Source organism: Nyctereutes procyonoides, unplaced genomic scaffold, assembly GCF_905146905.1.
Source record: "Nyctereutes procyonoides isolate TBG_1078 unplaced genomic scaffold, NYPRO_anot_genome, whole genome shotgun sequence".
Taxonomy (NCBI): domain Eukaryota; kingdom Metazoa; phylum Chordata; class Mammalia; order Carnivora; family Canidae; genus Nyctereutes; species Nyctereutes procyonoides.
This window is the reverse complement of record NW_026575140.1, coordinates 75112637-75131634: the sequence shown is the minus strand read 5'-3', so window position 1 is coordinate 75131634 and position 18998 is coordinate 75112637. Positions and strand designations below refer to the sequence as shown.

Sequence of the window (18998 nt, the reverse complement as noted above, 5' to 3'; positions counted from 1 at the left end):
GCTCAGGCTGTGATCTCGGGGACCTGGAATCAAGTCCTGCATTGGGTTTCCCACAGAGAGCCTGCTTCTTCCTGTGCTTAAATCTCTGCCTCTCTCTGTGTGTCTTTCACAAATAAATAAATAAAATCTTAAAAAAAAAGAACAGAAGTCAAAGAAAGGCATGACATTGTGATAAATGGATCAATCCAAGAAGATATAACAGTTGTAAATATTTATGCACTCAACATAGGAGCACCCAAATATACAAAGCAAATATTAACAGACATAAAAGGAGAAATTGACAATAATATAATAATAGTAGGAGACTTTATCACCTCACTTACATCACTGGATAGATCATCCAGACAGAAAACAATAAGGAAACAGTGACTTTGAATGACACATTAAACCAAACAAATTTAATAAAATATATACAAAATATACACAGAACATTCCATTTAAAAATAGCATAATACACATTCCATTCAAATGCACATGGGACATTTTTCATGACAGACCACAGGGTAGGCTGCAAAATAAGTGTCAATAAATTTAAGAATAAAAACATATCAAACATCTTTTCTAACCACAGTAGTATGAAAACAGAAGTCAGTTACAAGAAAAAAATTGCTAAAAACACAAACATGTGGAGACTAAACAACATGCTACTAACAACCAATGAGTCAATGAAGAAATCAAAGAGGAAATCAAAAAATACCTGGAGACAAATGAAAACAGAAACACAATAGTTCAAAATCTTTGGGACACAGCAAAAGCAGTTCAAAGAAGAAATTTTACAGTGATACGGGCCTACCTCAAGAAATAAGAAAAATCTCATAAATAATCTAATCTTACATCTAAAGGAACCAGAAAAGAAACAACAAAGTCTAAGATTTGTAGAACAAAGGGAATTATAAAGATCAGAGTGGAAATAAATGAAATACAGTTTAAAAAAACTGGAAAAGATCAATGAAACTAAGAGCTGGTTTTCTGAAAAGATAAACAAAATTGATTAACCTTTAATCCAACTGATAAAAAAAAGAGAACTCAAATAAACAAAATCAGAAATGAAAGACAAATTACAACGAATAACATAGAAATACAAAGGATTACAAGAAACTACTATGAAAGGCATCTGGATGGCTCAGTCAGCTAAGCAGCCAACCCTTGGTTTCAGCTCGGGTCATTATCTCACAGTCGTAAAATCAAGCCCCACAATGGGCTCTGGCTCCACACGAAGTCTACTTCAGATTCTCTTTCCCTCTCCCTCCAGCTCATGCTTGCTCTCTCTCTCTCTCTCAAATAAATAAATAAAATCTTTTTTTAAAAAAAAGAAAGAAAGAAACTACTATGAAAAGTTATACACCAACAAATTGGAAACTTAGAGGAAACAGATAAATACCTAGAAACATACAATCTTCCAAGATTAAATCAGGAAGAAAGAGAAATTCCAAATTTGTTCTTTGATCCCAGCATTACCTTAAACCAAAGACATTACAGAAGGGGGGGAGGGAGGGAGGGATGCATGGGTGGCTCAGTAGATTAAGCATCCAACTCTTGATTTCAGCTCAGGTCTTGATCTCAGCATTGTGAGTTCAAGTCCCATACTGGGCTCCATGCTGGGTGTGGAGCCTATATAAGAAAAAAAGAAAAAAGAACTGGTCCATATTCTGGATGAACACAGATACAAAATTCCTTAACAAAATATTAGCAAACTGCATTCAACAATACATTAAAAGGATGATTCCCCACAATGAAGTGAAATTCATTCCAGGGATGCAAGGATGGTTCAATAACCACAAATCAGTCAACATGATACTCCATATTAACAAAATGAAGGATAAAAATCATTTGGTCATCTCAATAGATACAGAAAAAGCATTTGAAAAAAATCAGCATCCATTCATGATAAAAACTCTCAACAAAATGGGTATAGGGGGAACAGACCTCAACATAATAAAGGCTACATATGACAAAGTCACAGCTAACATCAACTTAATATAAAAAGCTGAAAGTGTTTTCCCCAAGATCAAGAACAAGACAATGATGTCCACTTTCACCACTTGTATTCAACACAGTACTGGAAGTCCTACCCATAGCAATCAGATAGGAAAAAGAAATAAAACACATCCCAATTGATAAGGAAGAAATAAAACTGCCACTATTTGCAAATGACATGATATTATATATACAGAAAACCCTGAAGACACCATACACACACATACACACACACACACACAAAATCTGTTAGAACTAATAAATTCAGCAAAGTTTCTGGATACAAAACTAATATACAGAAATCTGCTGTTTTACACATCAATAATGAACTAGCACAAAGAGAAATTAAGAAAACAATCCCACTTATAATTGCATCACAAATAATAAAATACCTAGGACCGAATTTAACTGAGAAGGTAAAAGAATTGTACTCTGAAAACTATAGGATGTTGATGAAAAAAACTGAAGATGACTCTAATAAATAGAAAGATATACCATGTTCATGAACTGAAAGAATTGATATTGTTAAAATGTTCACATTACCCAAAGCAATCTACAGATTCAATGCAATCTGACCTAGGAATAGGTCAATGCTCCCTGTGGCAGCACATATACTAAAATTGAAACAATACAGAAATTAGCATGGCCCCTACACAAGGATGACACACAGTGCAATACCTATCAAAATACAAGTAGTATTTCTCAAAGAACAAGAATAAAAAAAATCCTAAAATTTGTTTAGAACCACAAAAGACCTTAAATAGCCAAAGCAATATTGAGAAAAAGAACAAAGCTGGAGATATCACAATCTCAGATTTCAGACTCTACTACAAACCTATAGAAACCAAAAACAGTATAGTATTGGCACAAAAAAATAGATACACAAATCAATGGAACAGAATAGACAGCACAGAAATAATCCCATACTTACTGTCAATTAATCTTTGACAAAGGAGGCAAGAACATACAATGGATAAAAGACAGTCTTCTGTAAGTGATGTTGGGAAAACTAGATAGCTACATGCAAAAGAACAAAACTGGACCATTTTTTCAAACCATATACAAAAATAAACTCAAAATGGATTATGGACCCAAATGTAAGACCTGAAGCCATAAAAATCCTAAAAGAAAACATAGGTAGTAACCTCTTATACATCAGTCCTAACAATATTTTTTTGAATCTGTTTCCTCAGGCAATGGCAATAAAAGAAAAAATAAACAATTGGGCCTACATCAAACTAAAAAGCTTTTGCACAGTTAAGAAAACCATCAACAAAATGAAAAGGTGACCTAGTGAATGGGGAAAGATATCAGCAAATGACATATCTGATAAGAAGTTAATATCCAAAATATAAAAAGAATTCATACAACTCATCTCCCAAAACAATCAATGTTACTAAAAAATGGACAACCTGAATAGACAGGTTCTTCATTTCTCAACAAAGACATGGCATGTCCAACAGACACATGAAAAAGATGTTCGGAGCAGCCCGTGTAGCTCAGCGGTTTAGCGTCACCTTCAGTCCAGGGCGCGATCCTGGAGACCTGGGATCGAGTCCCACGTCAGGCTCCTTGCATGGAGCCTGCTTCTCCCTCTGCCGGTGTGTGTGTGTGTGTGTGTCATGAAGAGAGAAAAGAAAAGAAAAGAAAAAGAAAAAGAAAAGAAAAAGAAAAGAAAAGAAAAAGAAAAGAAAAAGAAAAAGAAAAGAAAGAAAGAAAGAGAGAGAAGAAAGAAAGAAAGAGAGAAAGAAGAAAGAAAGAAAGAAAGAAGAAAGAAAAGAGAGAGAGAGAGAAAGAAAGAAAGAAAGTCTTTAAAAGAAAAGAAAAAGATGTTCATCATCACTAATCACAATGAAGTCACAATCACAATGTCACCGCACATCAGTCAGAATAGCTTGTATCAAAAAGACAAGAAATAACCAACATTGGCAAGCATATGCAGAAAAGGGAACCCTAGTACACTGTGGGAGGGAATATAAATTTGGTGCAGCCACTATGGAAAATAGTATAGTGGTTCCTTAATAAATTAAAAACAGAACTACTATATGATCCAGCCATTCCACTTCCGGGTATTTACCCAAAGTAAACAAAACACTAACTTGAAAAGATATATGTACCCCTATGTTTACTGTAGCTTTATAATAGCCAGAATATGGAAGCAACCTATGTGTTCATTGATAGATGGTTGGGTAAAGATGTAGCATATATATATACACAATGGACTATTAACCACAAAAAAAGAATGAAATATGGATGGTATTATGCTAAGTGAAATGTCAGACAGAGAAAGATAAACACCATATGATTTCATTTATATGTGGAATCTAAAAAACAAACAAAAAAAAACACAAACAGACATAAATACAGAGAACCAAGTAGTAATTGCCAGAGGAGAGGGGGATGAGGGAATGGGCAAAACAGGTAAAGGGAATTAAGAGGTACAGATTTCCAATTATAAAATAAGTAAGTCACAAGAATGAAAAGTACAGCATAGGGAAAATAGCCAACAATATTGTTATACCTTTGTATGGTGACAGAGGGTAACTATACTTACCATAGTGGGTGTTTCATAATTTATGTAACTGTTGCATCGCTATATTGTACACCTGAAACTATATTACACTGAATACTAACCGGAATTTAAATAAAACCTTTAAAAATATGTATGTAACCTACATGTCAAATCAAAATATAAATAAATAAATACATACATACATACGTACATACATACATATATACATACATACTGAGAAGTATCTTTGTGCTGGAACCTGGAGGCCCCAGAGATACAGCAATAAACAAGACAGACATGACCCTGACCTCAAGGCAGTGTCTATCATACCACCTTGCTTCCCCAGAAGTTGCCCTCTACCTCTCTAGCTCCACTCTCAACATAGTACATGAATAAAAAACCACCTGGGCAGGAGAGGGTCTATATGGCCCTCTTTTCATCTCCTATTCTGCCCCTAGGGTAATCTTTCTAAAGAATGCATCTATTGGAGATCCCTGGGTGGCTCAGCAGTTTAGCGCCTGCCTTCAACCTAGGGCATGATCCTGGAGTCCCAGGATGGGTCTGCATCGGGCTTCCTGCATGGAGCCTGCTTCTCCCTCTCCCTGTGTCTCTGCCTCTCTCTGTGTGTGTCTCTCATGAATAAATAAATAAAATCTTTAAAAAAAAAAAAAAAGAATGCATCTATCTGGCCATTCACATCCTTCCTGTAGATCACTGATGACTCCTCATCACCCACATCCAAACAGACAAGGGCTTTCTTGGCTAGCTCTTCCCCATTTTTCCACTGTCCCCTCTCAAAATTCACCACCTCAGACAACCCCAAACTGCCTGCATTTTCCCACACTCACTTTGCTTTGCTTTGTGTCTGTGTTCATACCATCTCCTTTGTTAATGCCTTTGCTTCTCTTCATCTGGTTTGCTATCTATTGCTCTATATCAAACCACTCAGACTAGTAATTCTGTGAATCAGCAGTTTGGTTAGGGATCAGCTGGAATAGTGCACAGATAGATGTGCTCCAAACTGAGTTCGCTGGGCTCACCCAAGCACTGTGAGCAGCTGACAGGTACACTGGGCCTGGATGCTCCAAGAGGGGCCCGCATAGTGTCTAGCCAATGGGTGAGGTTGCCAGCTGGAACATCTAGTTCTGGTCTCTCCCCATGGCTAGCCTGGACACCTCACATGGCAACTGGGTTCCAAGAAGCAAGCATTAGTGGGCAAGCACTTATGAAGTCTCTGCCTGTGGCAGATTTACCGGGTCCCATTGACAAAAGCATGTTATACAGCTGAGCCCAGAATCAATGTGGAAGAGGTGTGACTCTGGGTGGGGAGGGGGATTAACATAGCGATCTACCAGTCTGCCCTCTACCCCTACCAATGCACAGCCTTCCACATGTGAAATATATCCATCCTTCCCAAAACATCCAAAATAGTAACTATCCAATCATACACCAGGCCCAAAGTCCATGATCTCACAAGGTGCAGCAAGCTGTCCTGGGGTACAACTCCTCAGGTGTAGCTCCTTTTGATCCAAAAACCTGTGAACTAACAAGACACAATGTCTGCCTTCCACATGTGCCCAGCATACAGTTGTGAAGCAGGCACAGGAGATATGCAATAGATACTCACATTAAAAGGGAGAGAATAAGAGGTACGGGGAGATCACTGATTCAAAGCAATTCTGAAACCCAGCCAGGTTCTGTTACCAGGACCCCTCCTTGTTCACAGGGAGGCAGGGATGTTACATGAATAGTGTCGGGTTCTCCTTGGCTTCTTCTTCTTCTTTTTTTTTTTTTTTAAGATTTTATTTATTTATTTATTCATGAGAGACAGAGAGAGAGAGAGGCAGAGACACAGGCAGAGGGAGAAGCAGGCTCCATGCAGGGAGCCCGATGTGGGACTCCATCCCAGGCCTCCAGGATCAAGCCCTAGGCTGAAGGTGGTGCTAAACGGATGAGCCACCCGGGGTTGCCCCTCTCCTTGGCTTCTAGTTACACCTGCTGGGCTCCTGGTTCTGCACTCTGAGAGGATTTTCTTTTCCATAAGAGAAGGCCCTTGTGAATAATGGCCAGCTTACTGCCCATGGTAAATTGGGGGCCCAGAGGCCTCTTTTCACTTTTTAACTATTTCAGTTTCTTTCAGTCCAAACTAAAAGTCTTTTCCAAAACAATACTCTTCAAGACTTCATAGTTTTTCTACGAGTATTACTGGATTCAATTCTTGCTCCAAAAGCCACGTACATAGTTAATTTCAAGAAGACTCTACTTCAAGGATGCCTGGGTGGCTCAGCAGTTGAGCATCTGCCTTTGGCCTAGAGCGTGATCCTGGAGTCCCAGGATCAAGTCCCACATCAGGTTCCGTGCATGGAGCCTGCTTCTCCCTCCGCCTATGTCTCTGCCTCTCTCTCTCTCTCTCTCTCTCTGTGTGTGTGTGTGTGTGTGTCTCATGAATAAATAAAATCTTGAAGGAGAAGGAGAAGAAGAAAAAGAAAAAGAAGAAGGAAGAAGACTCCACTTCAGCTATAAAACAACAGCTTTAATAGTCTTAGAAACCCTTTTGTTTAACTAAGAAGGTCTACTGGGCACCACCTTAAATCTTCTTGGGGATCTTAACAAAGGTTCTACAATCATACCCTTGATTTCATCTTTACCTTTAGGCCAGTTCTTACTTGGGGAATCTGCTACCTGCTGGAAAGACCAGAAATGAGAACTAGATTTCTTTTCCAACCCAGCAAACTGGACAGAGATCCTTATTTAGCCCATCTCTCCCTTGTAACACCTGACATGCCAGCTGGAAGCACCCAGATGGCACTTTTAACATCCCATCTCCACATCTCTCAAGCCAAACCCACAAATTCATTAGGCACTCCTTCTGCCAGTGGCATCAGAACTACATAACACTGGTTACCCTTAATCCAAGCAGTTTCTAGCTCCCTTTCCAGGCACTTACAACTCTTGCTGCTTGTCTTTCAAGCCTTCACCCACCATCCTGTTCCGAACACCACATGTTTGGGTTTTTAAGACAGCACCACACTTCTAGATACCAATTTATGTATCAGATATCTATTGTTACAGAGCAAACCACCTAAAACAATAGCTTAAAGCAACCACCATTTTGTTACACTCCTGAATTCTGTGGATAGATCAGTCCCTGTCCCACAACATCTGGGGCATAGATTGAAAATTTAAGCAGCTAGGTGGATAATTCAAACAGCTTTGGTGCTGTGATTATCTGGAGGCTTCTTTATCTACATGTAATGAATGCCATTCCGTGATTAGTGCTTCCTTACCGCATGGCCTCAGGATATCAGGCATTTTATACAGTGGCCCTTAGAGGGAGTCTTCCAGCAAACAAAATAAAAGCTATATGGCCTTTTAAGATCTAAATTCAGGGATCCCTGGGTGGCGCAGCGGTTTGACGCCTGCCTTTGGCCCAGGGCGCGATCCTGGAGACCCGGGATCGAATCCCATATCGGGTTCCCGGTGCATGGAGCCTGCTTCTCCCTCTGCCTGTGTCTCTGCCTCTCTCTCTCTCTCTCTCTCTCTCTGTGACTATCATAAATAAATAAAAATATAAAAATAGATCTAAATTCAGAAGTCTTGGGACGCCTGGGTGGCTCAGCAGTTGAGCGTCTGAGGGCGTGATCCTGGAGTCGCACATCGGGCTCCCTGCATGGAGCCTGCTTCTCCCTCTGCCTCTCTCTCTCTGTGTGTCTTTCATGAATAAATAAATAAAATCTTTAAAAAATAAATAAATAAATTCAGAAGTCTTTTAGCATCACTTTTAGCATCACTTCTGCCGTATGCTATTGACTGAAGCAGTTACGTCTCCATTGAGGCTCAAGAGAGGACACAGACATCACTTGATGAAGCCATACCAAAGAACTTGTGCTCATGTTTTGGAACCACCTTAGTAGGCTTATCTGGGATGGTTTGTTTCTGTTCTATGTGGCATCAGTTAGGATTACACATGCTTTTGTGATCATGTGGCAGTCAACTGGGGGCTAGCTGATCCCAAATGGTGGTTGATATAAACTGAGACACCTCAGTCCTCCACATGTCTAGCTCAAACTTCCTCACACGGCAACTGAATTCCAAGAAGGCAAGTCTCAACATACAAACACTTACTATGCTTCTGTTTGCATCCCATTAGCCAATGGCCCATTGACCAAAACAAGTCACATGGCCAAGCCCAGAATATATGTGGATGGGAATCACACAAAGGGCATGGGTACCAGGATGCATGATTCACTGGAGACCATTAACGTAACAATCTACCACATCTGGGCAACTCTCAATCATCTTTAAAGACTCAATTCATGTCTTACCTCCTCCAAGAAAGCCTCTCTGACTGGGGCATCACTTGCCCCACAATACTCTATACACATTCTACCTTTGACCTTACCCTACTGCTTTCTAATCATCTCTATACCATTTCTATCTCCCCCATTAGACAAGCCTTTGAAGGTAGAAATTGTGCTCTGTTGATCTTTGTAATTCCAGTGTCTAGCCCTGTGCCTAGAACATCACACCTGAAACAAAAATATCTCTTAATTACTTAATTATATGTCCGTGAATAAAATTTTTAAAATAAATGTTGAGGAGTGTCTAGATGGCTCAGTCAGTTGAGCCTCTGACTCTTGATTTCAGGTCAGGTCATGATCTCAGGGTCCTAGGATTGAGCTCCGTGTCTCTCTCCCTTTCCCCCTACCCCTCTCCGCACTCACACTCTCTAAATTAATTAATTAATTAATTCTTTTACATAAATAAATAAATAATTAATTAATTTAAAAAATGAAATGTCGAATATTATACGTCCATTGGTGCTTTGTCCTCTTGCCCTCTGGCCTGTGTTCTAAGAGATCACTCTTATTTTTTGTCCTACTCTCCAACCAAACGTGCACTTCTTCAGAGAGTGACCTCACTTGGGGAGTTGACCTCAACTAGAGAGTGGGAAAGGCAGCAGAGGGTAGAGCCCTTGATTCCAAGATTTTTGAATTTCATAGACTAGTCACATTTCCAAAGAAATTTTCAGGTCAACAGGAAGTTACCAAATTTCCATTTTTGCCTTTGGACATTAAAAACACACATGCCAAAAAAAAAAAAAAACACACACACATGCCTTCCACCACTGCCCCTTCAAAGCAGCAGAGAGGTACGACCTTAGCATGGAAACATAGGCCTTCCTAAGGAAGGGCAGCTATGTGGCATAAGCCCTCGATTAGCCCCAGATTAGGGCCCCACAGTATGTGTTGCCTTGACATGATAACATCTGGGGCACCTCAACAGCCTAACCACAAGTCTTCCTTCCACCTTAGTTTCTGCTATTAAGTTCCCTTAGTCAGTCAACCCTTCTTATCATGGGACCTAGGCATAGTTTTGGATTATCTCTGAATAGTGGGCCTCAGTTCCATGTCAGCCCACAGAATTATTCAGCAAGCCAGTGTTTAACTAACAAAGCCTGCCTCCCATTGCTCCTGTTCTGTTCACTGCTCATGTGCAACTTCTGTGTGTGGTATCCTCCTCTGGGCTGTGAGTATATGTGACTAACAAACTACTGTTCATCTCATCTGTCTGGTATCAGATGTCATGTGTTCAGTCATCTCTGACCCAAGGGTAAAAATCCCACCCTTATCAATGGAGTAAAGAGGAGGTGATCAGAACAAGGTGGCAACCTGACAGCTATGTTTAGAACATCCTACACTGTCCTTGTTTTTCTTATTCACCATGGGCCAGTGAAATCAGTCTAGTAGCAGTCCAAAGGCCCAACCTGGACACAGTGGAGAACACTGTATGTGGAGTCAGATCTAGGATATAGCTAGTCCTGGCAGTGCTCCAAAGTATCTGTCAGTCCTTTGACAAATCCTTCTCCTCTTGGACCCCAGTCTCCAGCTATAAAATGATGGGATGGATTCTATCACCTCTGTGATTCTGTAATGATTCTGTCAACACCATGATGGAATCAGCGAATAAGAAATAAACGGCGGGTAGTCCTCTGGTCATCCTAAAGGACTATGCATTTTTTAGAGGAGTTTCTACCCCATGTGTCCCTAGCTGAGGCAACTAGAGATGATGAGAGAGTTAGTTCTAAGGAACCAACAGAACAGCCCCAGGATGTCAGGAAATCTTACTTTGGGTGGATTCCTCTAAACTCTTCCTGCTGTCAGCACCCTGATCCTGTCTTGTTAGCAAATGGGAGATTTTAAAATCTCCTCTCTTTCACCACAATTTGTTCCATCCCTGCCCCTAGACTGTCTCATTTGAACCATTAACTCCAACCAGCCAGAGATCTTCCTTTAGCAGACACACAACTGCCCTACCCTCTAGAGTCCACACTCCCCTCCCCTTCCTGAAGTAAAGTGCTTGGGGACCCAGAAAGTAGGCCATGCCCTCATAACCTTGTCAAAATAGCACAGCTAGGTCTTCCATCCAACAACACTCAGAGACTCTGCCACAGAGTGGGAAACAGCAGCCAGGGTCCTGTCCAGCCAGAGCCTAGATATCTTCTGTAGTTAAGAGGCCTCTGGATAGCCCCATGTTCTGCCAAAAAAAAAGTACTGTCTCCAGTCCCATCTGTGTGTGTGTGTGTGTGTGTGTGTGTGTGAGAGAGAGAGAGAGAGAGAGAGAGAAAGAGAGAGAGAGAGAGAGAGAGAGAGAGGGAGGAGGGTTAGGCTCCAACCTATGCAACTGTGTTCTGATAAGAAAGACCCCTCAGACTGAGAATCAGAAAGCTGCTAACCAAGAGAGGACACACGCATGCAGTGACAGGGAGAAGGGCCCGCTTCTGGGTTTCTGGAATGTAGTGAGAAGATGAATGAGCAAGATGAGGTGGTGGCGAAGGCGGACAGCCAGGAGCTAGGACGTCCAGTGCCTTAAAAATCATCCTACAGACAATGAGAAGCCAGGTGACCTGATCTACAAAGAGGAATAGTCTTGCCAGACCAGTGTTCTGTACTTCCCAGGCCCTGGGGAGCTTGTGAAAAGTGCAGACACAGGCAGCAGGACTGCTAGACTAGGGAGATCCCAAGTGGGCAGGGAAAACTACATTTTTCATACCCTCCCCTCCACCCCCAGAGCTTCTGTTCTTTACCACAGCGAATGGCCCCTCGACTGGACCATCCTTGAAGCTCATTCCAGTTAGAAAGGTCCATCACTCTGTGTTCTGGGAGGTCACCTAACCTCCCAGGGAGGGAGAGGGAAGTGAATCTCCCACTTGCTGGCCCAGGGATGACTTCCAACAGTAGCACTGCGGTAATGGAAACTGCAGTTAAGGTGCCAGGACTGACTTCTGTGAAGAAATAGGAGAATGGGCAGGCAGGCAGCAGAGAGGCAGGATGCCCTGGCCAGAATTCACCAAGAGGCCATGAGGATGCAAATCAAACAAATAAACCTTCAAAAAAACAATCCACTTCACCTGTCTGTGGGAGAGACAAGTCATTGGCACTGGCCATGAAAAATAATAAAAATAAAATAAAATAATAAAATAAAATAAAAAATCCGAGGGCTTATGGTGACTTCAAATTGATAGGGCGAGGGCGGGTGCCCCATGGGATTTAAGGCTGGTTTCCTCTGTTCCCCATTCCCACAGTTCCACAGTGGCCCCTCCCACCTGGCTGGGATATAGCCCATAGAGTGGCTCAGGACTGAGGACATGGGGTTCCACAGCCCAAACCAATCTGCCAGGTCTACCACTTACTAGCCATGAAACAGGATGGGGAGTGGAATGGGATGGACCCAGCATATTGGTGTGGGGTCAACACAGCCATGGATGTAATATGCCCAGCACAGTGCTTGGTGGAAAACAGTACCCCTCTTGTTTGAAGACCAAACAAGCAGACACTCCCCAGGAACGAGAAGTAGGAAAGGGAGTGTCAGGAGGAGAATATGAGAAGAACCTTCTAGCTGTCTGCTCCAGGAGGGGCCAGCCCAGGAACTGAGGGAGACCGAGTGCCCCAGAGCAAAAGCCCCTGAGAGGTGGGGCGTCCTGGGATGGATGGGGGAGTGGAGCAGGGCTCAGGACCAGGAAGGACAGGATGCAGGGCCTGCCTTGCTTCTGAAGGGCTGCTCCAATGTGGAAAAACACCCCACCATCTTCCTTTGGGGAAAGCCTGGAATATTCCAACTCCAAAACTTCTCACTGAGGCTGCAGGGAGGTGGGCTCCAACAGAAAAGGAAAGGAGGAGGCGTGAGGAGGCGTGGGCACGGGCCAAAGGGGCGGGTTGCTGGCCTGCAACCCCCACTCCTTATTACCCCTCGGTTTTCCCACAGGCCTCTGAAGCCTAGGTCAGCAGAAGGGGTTAAAGCCTTAAAAGGGGAGCAATCGTCTTGGGGTTTCTGGGAGGCAACTAGCGTCCCGCACTGCCCCACCCTGATCCTCGGGGCCCTGAACCCTCCCATCCCGGCGCGGCCAGCCAGCCCGAGGGTGAGGTCCCCCTGCTGCGGCAGACAGCGGCTCCTGCACCCCCACCGCCGCCTCCCCCTCGCTCCGCCAGGCTGCCTCGCTCCCCCCTCGGCCTCCGATTGGCCGCGTCCCGGGCCCTCCCCGCTCCTCCACTCCCACCCCCGGTGAAAACTGCGGGCGCGGGCAGGGAGCTGCAACTGGAGGCGGCGGCGCGGCCGGGGAGGCTGCAGCGGCGGAGGACCCGAGCCCAGGTGCGAGGGGAGCCGGGCGGGACCCGGGGCGCCGGAGAGGCCCCAGCCCTCCCGACCCAGGCTTCGGGGAGCAGGTTCGGGGCGCCCCGGCGAGGAGCCCCGCGGTGCTGGGGGAGGGGTCTGCCTCCCAGGCAGCGGGCGGGCCGGCCGCACCCCGCCCTGCGCGCAAGGCGCCCCCCGGCTTTCACCCGCCCGAGGGCCGCCGCCTGGGCCGGGGCGCAGAAGGGGAACCGGCACGAAGGGCGCCGAGGGCAGCCTTGCATCCCGCTTTCCACGCAGGCGTCCCCACACCCAGCTCGCGGGGGCGTGGGGTGGGGGCGGTGAAACTGCGGGAGGCCGCGGATGACCGGAGCTGGGGGGCTCTCTGCACCGCGACCCCGCGGGGCGGGCTGGGTGCGGGCGTCAAAGGACAGGGAAACCGCAGTGCCGCGGGCGGGGACTGGAAGGCGGGCGGACGGGGGAGGGGAGGGCGGGAAAGGCCGAGGGGGGAAGGGGGACCTCAGTTGGGAGAGGAGACGGGTGGAAGACGGAAGCGGAATGAGGGTCGGGCTAGTGGAAGGGGGGAGGGAGCGCAGAACTTCTCCGGGTCCTGGGCTGGGGACACCTGGCAGAGGAAATGCAAACCTCTGTGCCTCCGCCGCAGCTCTCCAACCCTCCGTTGGCTCTCCATCCCTCTCCAGCCCCAGCCCTATTTCTTTCCGGTTCTGGCAGAGGCGTCCCCTTTTCCCTCCTAGATCTCAAGCTCACACCCCTCCTCCGTAACTCGTGGTCTGCAAACCAAAGCCAGATGCCTGCCGACTCCCTGTTCCCCGACAGCACCCCCACCCCCACGGCCCTTTTGGTTATATTTCTGAGAGTGTACAGACTGCAGCCCGGGGACTGTGGGGACCCCAGCATCCTCCCCACCCCCACCCCGGGATGGCCTTGGATGCGCCAGCGGTGCACCTGGGCACAGGCATCAGGGCAGGGCCCCTCCTGTGTGGCCTCTCCCTGGCCAGCACCAGGGCAGACAGGCCAGGCTCCCTGCTCTGTATCACCAGGATGCTGGTCCAGACTAGGCTTCGAAAAAAAAGGGAGGGCACAGAGCTTAGGCAGGGAGTCTATTGAAGCCGGACTGGAACACTGCAGGCAGACCCAGGAGGTCTGCCCAGAGAGCTGGACATTTGGAAACATCTCGGTTCCTATGCAATCAGAGAACATATGCAGTCAGAGAGCACTGTCACAGGCCCTTAGCTGTGTGCCAAGTACAGGCCCATCTGGAAGCACCTTAGCCACACAGCCCTTTCTAGAGGATGGAAATTAACATTTGTGGCCTCGCTATGGAGCAGTCCTAGTGCGACATGATGTCAGTTTTCTTAATCCCCATCACAGCCCTGTGGCCATCTAAAGCTCATTCATTCATTCACACACTCAGTATCTTTTGAGCATCTATTATACACCAGGAACTGTTTGGGCATTGGGGATTTTCTTCTGAACAAGAAACAGAAAAGTCCCCAAATGGGAAGTTCTTGTGTAATGGGTAGAGGTTTAAGTGTTGCAAGATAAAAAGAGCTCTGGAGATTGCCTGCACAACAATGCGAGTGCACTTAACACCACTGAATTGTACACTTTAAAATGATTAAGATAGGGGCGCCTGGGTGGCACAGTTGATAAGCAACCGAATCTTGGTTTCAGTTCAGGTTGTGATCTCAGGGTCCTGAGATCTAGCAGCGAGGCACATCACGCCAGGCAGGGGGCAGGGAATCTCCAGATTCTCTCCCCCTCCCTCCTCCCCTCTACTCCCCACCCCCTTGTGCTGTCTCTCCCTCTCTCTCTCTAAAATAAATAAACAAGTCTTTTTAAAAAATGATTAAGATAGTGAATTTTGTGTTAGCTCTGCTTTGCCTCAATTAGGAAATAGGCTGTCTCTGCCTTCCTGAAGGGAAAAGGAAATGGTCCAAGTCACTACTCCAAGCTTTCCACACTGACACACACCATCATAGGGTGTGTTCTCCCTCCCCTTCCTTTCTTCCAGGGGGAAGGCACCAAGTGGCAGTGTCACATTCACTCATAAGTGGGAAGGGGGAACCCTAAGGCCATGCATGCCTGCCATGGTCATCATGGCATGTGTCCCAGAGGCCCCCAGCCCTAGTAGTAGGTGTGGACACACCTGCCCTATCTCTTGGCTGATTCCCAACCTGTCCAACCCCCAGATCAAGGACTGAGCTCTCGGCACCATGAACCCCACCATCGGCTTCGCTCTTTTGCTGACAGGTACTGGGTAAGGGGCAGGGCTGGGATTCCAAGCACCTTGACTTCCTTCCCTTTAGGGAAGCTAGCTTCTCCCTCCCAACCTCAGAAGCAGGAGGTGACAGGGAGAGAGGGCTCTTTTTCATCCCTAAATCTGCTGAGTAACCTAGCTGATCTCTGACTGCCTAAAGCGGTTTTTTGAAAAATAGACCACTGAGTCTGCCCTGGACTGAGTTGGAATCTCCAAACGGGAACCAAGAACCTACATCAACTCCCCAGAATCTCCTACCCCCTGAGGACACCCAGGACTAAGGAAGATGAGGGAGGGAGGGCTGGGTCTGCAGTGGAGGAGCTGAACTGGCTCTGCAGGGACCTCTGGGATAGGGAGAGGTGCCCAAGGCACAGAACCTTGTGCCCTTCCTGGCTAGGCCATTCCCTGCTGTTACAGTGGGTGGGAGGCCCCCTGCTCTGCAGGCCCCCCAACTTGGGAGTGGGCACTGCTGGTGCCAGTCTTGCAGGTAGCCCGTGGACAAAAGGTGACCAGCCTGACAGCCTGCCTGGTGGACCAGAGCCTTCGTCTGGACTGCCGCCACGAGAATGCTACCACCTTGCCCATCCAGTATGAGTTCAGCATGACCCGGGAGAAAAAGCAGCACGTGATCTACGGCACTGTGGGGGTACCAGAGCACTCATACCGCTCCCGAACCAATTTCACCAGCAAGTACAACATCAAGGTCCTCTACTTATCCGGCTTCACCACCAAGGACGAGGGGACATACACATGTGAACTCCGGCTCTCTGGCCAGCCTCCCATCACCTCCAGCAAGAACGTCACTGTGCTCAGAGGTGAGGCAAGCTCTCAACAAGGCCAAGTGAGCTGGGAGAGGGAGGCGAGGGTGGCTAGGGACAGCAGCAGTCCCCTTGAGCCGGGCTGGAGAGGAGAGGAGCCCTAGCACCTCTCTCCCCCTCCCCCCAGCTCGCTGCCTGGCGCCCTGGGGAGCCACTGCCTTCTGTGTGTGGAGGGGAAGGCTAAGGGGACAGTGAGGCAGGAGGAGTGGCGTAGCAGACACTTCTGCCATGACTGGGCAGATCACCTGGGCTCCCCAATCCTCCTCCTCCCCACCTGGGAAACAGGGATAACACTACCTGCCTCACCCATAATAGTTTTCTTTTGAAGATGCTTGGTAAAGATTGATGTATTTGTTCAAGAGCCCAGGAACCTGCCAATGGGAAAGATAGTTGGTTCTACTAGAGCAGACGGGCGGTGGTTCCAGCTAAGACATCACGACCGCCAGCCTGCCCGAGGGAATGTGCCCTAGCTCGGGGCCTGTGCCTGTCTGAATGCTGGCCCCTCTTCATCCCCACCCTGCCCCTCCTCCCCATTCTCTCTCCACAGACAAACTGGTCAAGTGTGAGGGCATAAGCCTGCTGGCCCAGAACACCTCATGGCTGCTGTTGCTCCTGCTCTCGCTGCCTCTCCTGCAGGCCATGGACTTCATCTCCCTGTGACTGGCTGGCCAGGAAGCCACAAGGCCCAGTCCAGGGACCCTACTTTCTCTGAGTTGGCTGACCCCTTCCCCCCAGTCCCTCACACATCTTGAGGAGCAATGGGGACCCCGCCCCTCCTAAGGAATCCCAGTGCTGCATGCATCATCTACCCACCCCTCTGCCCCACTGCCACCCCACACCCTCTCCGCACGCCACTGGCTGTCTTTTTTCTTTTGTACTCTTTGTCCCAGAGTCGCTTCTGTCTGGTTTCTCCTTCCTTTTCTTTGCGAGTTTGTGAAAAGGGAAGCCAGGGTTGGGGATGTGATGGAGCGTGAGGGCGTGTGAGGGGTAGAAGGGTAGAGGGGTACCAGGCCTGGGGGCGGCAGGCAGGGGCAGTCATCCTTGCCCACCAGGACCAGAGGCCTGGGAGAGGCCTGGAGGAGGAAGAGGAAGAGGTGGTGCATCTGGGCCTAGCATATCCATTGGCAGGCGAGGATGGTGCCTGAAGACCCCAGATGTGAGGGTGCTGCATCTGTGGCCCATCCCAAGAGGACAGGATTGAGCATTTCCAGGAGCTTTCTCTGCCACAGCCAGAAGCTGTCCTTTTTTCACTGCAGAGGTCTTCTGGGGGCCATGGGCCTGGCGTGGCCCCGTGAAAAAGCAGGTTCTGCCCAAGAGCCATGCTAATGGAGGGTTGGAGAAGGAGTAGGACAGAGGGCCCATCATCCCTCTCTACTGGATGAGACTAAAACCAAAAGCCTACTGTCCCTCACTGCCTCAACCAGCAGCTGAGAGGGTAGCAGAGGACAAGCCTCCTCCTGGCCTCATCCAAGTTCTGGAGCTTCCAGAATGCTGGCCTGGAGGCAGGAAGCCAGGCCAGGTAGAGTCCCAGAGCAGAGAAGAATATGGCCCAAGCATTTGGGAGGCTCTTACTTACCTCCCCTATCAGTGCCAGTGCCTGGTGGCTGAGGCTTCAGACAGCCCTCTGCCCCACAGGTCTGGCCTCTGGGGGACCTGGGGAGGGAGTCAGAGGGGGTCTGAGGCAGCCCATGGAGCGAGACCTATATGTGGGACATGCCTCAACAGATGGCTTTCCCCAACACCCAGCTCCCCGCCCCCAGCCCAGCAGCTGTGCCCTGTCCTGTGACTGTGTGTAGTGCCACCACAGCTTATGGTATCTCACTGAGGAAAAAGAGAACTGCACAATAAAACCAAGCCTCTGGAGAATGCCTTCCTGCCTTTCTCTGCTTTGCTCGTCCGTCTGTCTCCAGGCCCGCCTCCCTTCCCTTAGCTGTGCATCTAGGAGATCAAAACCGCCACCTTGAACTCCCCCTCTCCTCTGCCTTCATCAGCCCCTCCCTGCCCCTGCTGCCTCCAGGGTCAGCATGGAGGCCATTGCATGCTGGACTTTTCAGGACCACTCAAACATAGCACATTTGGCCAAATAAATGAATGTTCCATCTCTGCTGACTCACCTGGTAGGAACGACAGACAAACTTGCCAATATGTGGGCCAAGCCACGTGGCCCAATAGGCTAACAAGTGCTAAGGTGTAGAGTCTTCTTTTTCATCTCGGATCTGGTTGTTCTCAGAAATGCCCCCTCAAGTGACATATGCTAGACAGAAGGTAGGTACTGGGACACTGAGAGGAAGCATGGGAGGTGGCATGGTGGCAGCCCATGTCATCAAGATATAAGGACAAGCATCTCTTCTCGAATCCAATATGCCTACATCATGGACTGGGGGAAGGGCAGGGAGAAAACACCACCGTCCATGTCTGGCTCCCTCCCCTAAAAATCAATGAGTACAATGTGAACGTCAATGGTCATCCTGGTGCTAGGAGCTAGAACGGGACCACAGCGTGGCTCCAGGGTCTCCCAGAGAGCCTAACGGGCTCTGGGCTCTGCCAGGAAACTTGAGAGGAGTGGGTGGTGACTATCCAGAGGCTTGCTTGTTTGCTATTCCCCATGACGTAGGCCCAGGTTCTAAATTCACGCCATTGGCTCCCACTCTTCCTGACACTCCTATCAATGACCATGCCCTGCCAGTGGCCCATGTAGTGACCATGCCCAAAGATGGCAAGAGAATCCTGCAAGTTGGAGTCAGAGCTGCCTGTGTCACTAACCATGAGGCCCCCATCACTC

General features: G+C 47.5%; 2 protein-coding genes and 1 non-coding gene across 10 annotated transcripts in view; 2 read left to right on the top strand and 1 right to left on the bottom strand.

The window, feature by feature from the left end:
* The window catches only part of LOC129496708 (uncharacterized), a 283680-nt gene that overhangs the window by 232688 nt on the left and 31994 nt on the right, over window positions 1-18998 (bottom strand). The gene's annotated exons all lie outside the window — the stretch shown is intronic.
* Window positions 2568-2671, top strand: LOC129497964 (U6 spliceosomal RNA). The gene has a single exon (XR_008662015.1). It is a non-coding gene; the product is annotated as a U6 spliceosomal RNA (small nuclear RNA).
* THY1 (Thy-1 cell surface antigen) lies at window positions 12982-18319 on the top strand. Its single transcript, XM_055304922.1, has 4 exons — window positions 12982-13138; window positions 15331-15391; window positions 15878-16213; window positions 16764-18319. Exons 2-4 carry the CDS (start codon window positions 15355-15357, stop codon window positions 16874-16876), a joined length of 486 nt encoding a protein of 161 aa, XP_055160897.1. The 5' UTR covers window positions 12982-13138; window positions 15331-15354; the 3' UTR covers window positions 16877-18319.

Excerpts from the sequence above, each read along its gene's own strand:
- THY1 (XM_055304922.1), top strand. The coding sequence starts at position 15,355 with ATGAACCCCACCATCGGCTTCGCTCTTTTGCTGACAG. Across the intron at positions 15,392-15,877 it reads CTTCGCTCTTTTGCTGACAG|TCTTGCAGGTAGCCCGTGGA; the intron begins GTACTGGGTAAG and ends TGCTGGTGCCAG. Across the intron at positions 16,214-16,763 it reads GAACGTCACTGTGCTCAGAG|ACAAACTGGTCAAGTGTGAG; the intron begins GTGAGGCAAGCT and ends CTCTCTCCACAG.